General features: G+C 43.3%; 1 protein-coding gene across 1 annotated transcript in view; it reads right to left on the bottom strand.

The window, feature by feature from the left end:
* Nucleotides 1–2554: 2554 nt before the first annotated feature.
* UBE3D (ubiquitin protein ligase E3D) overlaps nucleotides 2555–6178 on the bottom strand; it is a 325583-nt gene continuing 321959 nt past the window's right edge. Inside the window, exon 10 of the mRNA XM_027091600.1 lies at nucleotides 2555–5629. Within this exon, the coding sequence (XP_026947401.1) occupies nucleotides 5570–5629 (60 nt within the window). The 3' untranslated portion in view covers nucleotides 2555–5569. The remainder of the gene's footprint in view (nucleotides 5630–6178) is intronic.

Below are 6178 nucleotides of genomic sequence, written 5' to 3'. Positions count from 1 at the left end.
ACCAAAAATGTAGTTGCTTAAAACAGCATATATATATATTACCTTACAGTTCTGTAGGTCAGAAGTCCAGTACAGGTCTCATCACCTGAAATCAGGTGTCAGCAGGGCTTGTATTCCTTTCCGGAGGCTCTACGGGAGAATCTGTTTTGTTGACTCTTCCAGCTTCTAGAGGCTGCCAGCACACCCTGGCTCACAGCCCCTTCTTCTGTTTTCAAAGCCAGAAACATCCCATCTCTGTGACACGTTTTCTACGACCACATCTCTAGGAAAGGGTCTCTGATTTTAAGGACTCATGAGATTAGACTGGGCTCACCTCCTCATTTCTAGGTCCTTAGCCTTAATCACATCTGCAAAAGTCCCTTTCGCTATGGAAGGTCACATAGACAAAGGTTCCCGGAATCAGGCATGGACATCTTTGGGGAGCCGTTATTCTGCCTGGATCTTCTGCACGATGAGTTAAGCCCACAGGTATCTTCAAGTTGTCCAGACATCATCAGATGCCTAAGCCTTCTCCCCAAATTGAGGAGGCATTTTCCTTCCCCCTTGTAATTCATAACTTCTAATGTCCTTCAAGCTGTGTTCTTTAATTTACTAAAGGAAATGGTGCCTTCTCCGTTTCACTGAATAAAATTTCACTCAGTATACACTTGATATATTTGCTGTTCCTTGTACTCAATTAAAATATTGCACTTAAGAATTTGGTTTTTTGTCCTTTGTTGATCTGTAAACACAACTGCTGTATCAGACACTCTCCCAGAAACAAGTGCTGTGTTTTTAACTCTCTTCAGGTGATTTCCACACCATTTCTGCATCATGGAGATAGAGGATTTTATTGATGCTTTTATTTAACAAGCACATGGTAAAACAAGTATATATTTTATAGACAGAAAACAACAGATACGTGGTTTTTTTTAAATCAAGCTATCAAAACACATCAAATTAGGTGAAGTTGGAGAAAAGAACTTTCCAAAGCAAGTCACTAAAAATGTCCTTTAAAAACCATTGTTGTCATGTTTAAAATACAATTTTCCACACACATGCTATTTCAGAAACTCACTTGCTACTTAAAATGAGGTACCCCATTGATTATCACCTTAAGTTCTCTACTCAGCAGAGAAAGGTCACAGATGCCATAGGAGATTGGAGCTGGAAGGAAACTTTGAAATCTAGTTTCTCCATTTTACAGATGAGGAAACTGAGGCTCCATAAGGTGAAAAGAGTGAAAGCATAAGAATCGCATTGGTTTTACGGGTTGGATTGCCTGTGAACATGATTCAGAATTAGGACCGAAAGGGAAAGATACTCACACTCCCAGGCTTCCAACTGACCACACTTTTTGTTTGTTTGTTTGTTTGTTTTATTGAAGTAGAGTTGATTTACAATGTTGTGTTAGTTTCTGGTGTACAGCAAAGTGATTCAGTTATTCATACATATATTCTTTTTCATATTCTTTTCCATTATGGTTTATTACAGGATATCGAATAGTTCCCTAATCTATACAGTAGGACCTTGTTGTTTATCCATTCCATATATAATAGTTTGCATCTACTAACCCCAAACTCTCAATCCATCCTTCCCTTATTCCTCTCCCCCTTGGTAACCACAAGTCTCTTCCCTATGTCTGTGAGTCTGTTTCTGTTTCCTGGATAAGTTCATTTGTGCCAAGTGACAACACTCTTGTCCACAGCTTAAGCTTGAGAATGGATGATGGCCACAGGCCAGTGGAGCAGAAGGCAGAGGATCGAGGGGTGTCACGCTGGTGGGGTGAGCACAGAGACAGTAAATGGGAGCCTGTACAAGGTTCTGAGGCCAACCGTAGTTCAGCATTGTTTCCCTCAAAGAGTCTAAGCTTTAGTTAAATCTTTGCAACCACCGCTTGCTTGATTTTTAATAAATAGGCAAGCTGATAATCTTTCTTCTGAGGATTTTATTTCTGGTGCCAAAACGAATTGAAATCAGCATCTATGTCATTGTACATTTTCACCTGAGTATAGAAACATGCAAGAGCAAACAGCTAACCTACTCTCACCTCTTCCTCGACCCTCTCCTCACACGTGTGACAGCAGCCAAGATGCTAGGCAGTGTTTTCAGTCATGACTCGCTCATGCTATGCACCGTCAGGCTCTGAAATCTTCGTTCTCACCCATTCTCCTGTCTCAGATCTCCTACACCCGAAGACAGTAGGAACATGGGAAAACATTCAGGCTCATTAGACAAACACAACATCCCATCACATGCAGTGATAACAGTTTAATTCAGGCTTACTGCAAGCGAAAGTTTCACACAGGATTCACTCCCGTGTTTTCACTCTCCCACATCCCCAATCACAGGAAAAGGCTCCAGAATGGATACCGTCTGGGCTTCCTGGATCTGGATTGGATGTCTGTTTCTTTCCCTAGATTAGGAAAGTTTTCAGCCATTATTTATTTGAATAAGCTTTCTTCCCCTTTCTCTCTTCCCCTTTTGGGACCCCTGTAATGTGCAAAGTGGTCCATTGGATGTTGTCCCCTAAGTCTCGTAAGCTATCTTCACTCTTTATCATTCTTTTTCCTTTCTGTTCCTCTGATTGGATGAATTCCACTGCCCTGTCTTTGATTTCCCTGATCCTTTCTTCTGCTTCATCTATTCTGCTGTTGAACCCCTCTATTAAATTTTTCAGTTATATTCTTCAGCTCTGTGTCTTGTCTGGTACTTTATATATTTTATAACTCTTTGCTGAAATTCTCAATTTGCTTATGCACTGCTCCCCTGAACTCACTGAGCACCCTTATCACCATAATTTTGAACTCTGTCAGGTAAACTCCTTATCTTTATCTCGTTAAGATCTGTTTCTGGCGATTTATCTTGTTCTTTTGTTTGGGACATATTCCTGTTTCTTCATTTTCCTTGACTCTCCATGTTGTCTCCTGTACATTAGATAAAACAGCCAGCTCTCCCAGCCTTGACAACGTGGTCTCACATAGGAGATGAACTGTATCCTCTAGCCCCACCCTAGCTCTCGGTTGTCTCTCATATGTTTGTGATTGTCCAACTCATCTCTTTTGTTGTTAGTGGCTCCCAAGAGTTGAGGGTTTGCCAAGACCCAACAGTGTCCCAAAGGTGAGGATCCCATTCAGTGCCTAGACGTAGGCTGACTGGAAGCTGTACCCTCAGAAAGCAGCTGGGAAAGTATGTAGTTAAGCCCTTTCCAGGGAGAAACTGGGAGAAGGGCTTTTTTTTTTATCTGCTCTCTCTGCATTAGGCTCTTGTATATAGTTGTGAAAGAGGGGTGCTCTTGCACCTGTTAATAACCGCTTCTTTGCTTGTGGACCACGAACGGAAGCCCGATTGCCATCAAAGTCAGGCAACCCAGGGACCCATCCCTTGGGCAACAGAGCAAAAACTGGGGTACAAGCATGTGTACAAGCTCTTTCCAGGGAGAGACTGAAGATACATGAAGAGGGCTATCGGGAGATAGCAGAGGAGATGTCCATCTGTTTCCCTGGTCTCCAAGAAGGATTGCAGACAGCATCTAGACGTGGGCTAAATGAGAAGTCTGATCCTCAGGCAGCAGCTTTCAAAGTATGCAGGTGGAGCTCCTTCAGGGAAAGACTGGGAGATGGTTCATCTTGCCTGCTCCCCAGGGCAGAGCCCTGGGGAACAGACACAATGAGTGCTTGTGCCCTTGTAAACAGCTGCTCCTTTGTTTGCTATAGTCTTGGCTTTCAGAGCTAGATGTTTGGGGGGCCTGTCTCTCAGGTAGGAATCTTAAAAGTTGGGATGCTAAGTGTGGGTTCCAAACCCCTCACTCATCAGAGAGAAGCTGGGAGTTGGGAGGCCCCCCATTGTCTTGTACTGGGCCAAGGGTGTGTTTATGGCAAGGGTGTGTCTGGCCTTTTCTGCTCATCTCGATGGGGGTATTTTCTCATTTTTCCATTGTGTAGGAGTCCCCCAGCTCGTTTCTGGATTTCCTGCAGGTGTGATTGCTCTGTGTGTGGCTGTAGATGTCTAGCTGTTGGTGTGTCCGTGGGAGGAGAGGTGTTCAGGAGTCACCTATATCAACCTCTTTCTCCTCCAGAAAGTTTTTTTTTAGTTCCCTGAGAATCTCTTTAGTTCCTGGGTCCTTCTTGCAAACAAAGGCTTTAGAAAGTCTGAAAGGGCTGAGAGTCAAGTTGGGAGAAAGGGCAAAAGAAATCCATACACAGGGCACACTAATATTACCAAGTGGTTTATGAGAAGTGATCTTTTACAATAAATGCTTCCTGCTGTTCCTGCTGCATCTCGGGCCCTGGGATGGATGCTGAGATACAGTGGGGAAAACACAAGCCTGGTCCACGGAGTTCTGAATCCAGTGACAACTGACCAAAACTAAATCTCATGAAAAGAAATGATCTGCATTTAAGGTTGAAACGAGATTCATCACCTGGTGTGGACTGGAGGTCAAGACAAACATTACCACCTGATGTGAACCAGAGTTTGCTCATGTACACACATTCGTAGGATTAAAATGTTTTCTTTTCCCTTTTTTTGTCTCCTCTATAGAGGGGCTAAAGATGTCTTCACCATCTGAATAATTTCCTGAACCCAAGGCAATACCAGAAATATAGTATATGTTCAATAAATATTTGGTGCATGAAGAAAACTACGAAAGAGCTTCTGCTCTAAGATTTATTTTTTTTTAACTTCATCCAGGAAGGTCCAGGATCCTTTAAGATAATAAAGCTGACATAGGATTGACAAAGACAAAATAAAGGTATGTCAAAGGAACCATGTCAGGAAGGGCCTATAGATGATCTGGTCACTAGAATTTTGAATAAATAGAGTGAATCAGGTGGTGGACAAGCCAAGGTAAGAAACAGAAGGTCTGTCGCTCATTCCCCAGTGTCTGTGGCTCATTCCCCAGTGTCTGTTTCCTGAGGCCACTGTGCATAACTTTCCACCTGTCAAGATTCTGGACTCTTTTCTTCTAAGCCTTTGGGATCAATTTATTACTCATTGAATTCATCCAGTCCAATATCCCTCTTTTGACTCTACCCAGTAACCCAGGCCCAGACATCTTTGTCAGACCTCTCCTTGCTGGCATGAACTTCCCTCCACACTGAAATCATAAAAAGGAATAGGAAAGAGAAAAGGAGCCCCCCCAAAAAGACAACAAAGGAAGAGTCCTAAAAGTAGGAGAAGTAATACAATGTGCTATCATGCAAGGGATGTGTTATAAAAGGGTGTGGGCAGACTTCCAAGTAGGGTACAAGTGGTTAGGAGCAAGAACTTTGGAGACTCGCTCTGGTAACAACTCTGCTCTTTGCCAAGTGTGTTAACTTGGCCAAATTATTAATTTCTCTGGGTCCTAGCTTTCATGGATGAGTCCTAGCACCACTTACCCTCAAGGCAGTTTGTGATGACTAAATCAGTGAATACATTTTAGTATCTGGCACACAGTATGTTCTCAAAGTTGGCTAATATCATGATAATAACATCACTTGGTCCTTGACCCTTTCATAAGCGTATGGACATATATAAAAGATCTTAAAATGTGCGTTTATAATTACCAAGCCAGTGCCATTTTTCTTTCCAAGGGAACAAAAAAGTATTAGAATATAGGAAAGGCGCCTGCTTCACCCTCTTCATTCACAGGAACGCATATTTCTTCCTGGAAGAGAGAGTTTGACAGATTATGATGTACAGATGTTGTCAGGAGGGCAGAACCACCTTGTAGTAAATCAGTTTTTAATTTGTGTTTTTGGAAAATTGGGAAAAGGCTTTAAAATGTTCCAGGGACAGGATAGTTTCCCTTTCCTCAGTGGCAGCAACTCCCCCAAAGAGAGCAAGCAGACCTGGTCTTCATCTTGTAGATGGCGGCTGTGGGGCCTCATCTTCCAGTCTCTAGGCTGGGAGGCTCGCCTCCAGTGGAGCCACTCCTGTCGCGTGAAAAGGCACACCTGGGCCTCCTCTGAGCTGCAGTGCTGAGCCCGCCTGGGCTACTGTTTCTGCCCTCACAGTGTCTCCCCCGCTCAGTTCAAGCCCCTGGGTGATGACAATGAAAATGAAATGGGAACGGACAAGAATCTGGCATAAGGGATGGAGAGCCAGCAAACACAGTTGGGTTTTAGACTTTTCAAAGTTGATGCCAAAGTCAGTAACAAGAAAAGACCAGATGATGAGTTCCTAGGAAGGTGACTCACTGGGCAGAGCACAGGAA

This window comes from Aethalodelphis obliquidens, unplaced genomic scaffold (assembly GCF_003676395.1).
Source record: "Aethalodelphis obliquidens isolate GAN/ISIS:26980383/991018 unplaced genomic scaffold, ASM367639v1 scaffold3, whole genome shotgun sequence".
NCBI lineage: Eukaryota > Metazoa > Chordata > Mammalia > Artiodactyla > Delphinidae > Aethalodelphis > Aethalodelphis obliquidens.
This window is presented reverse-complemented; position numbering and strand designations above follow the sequence as displayed.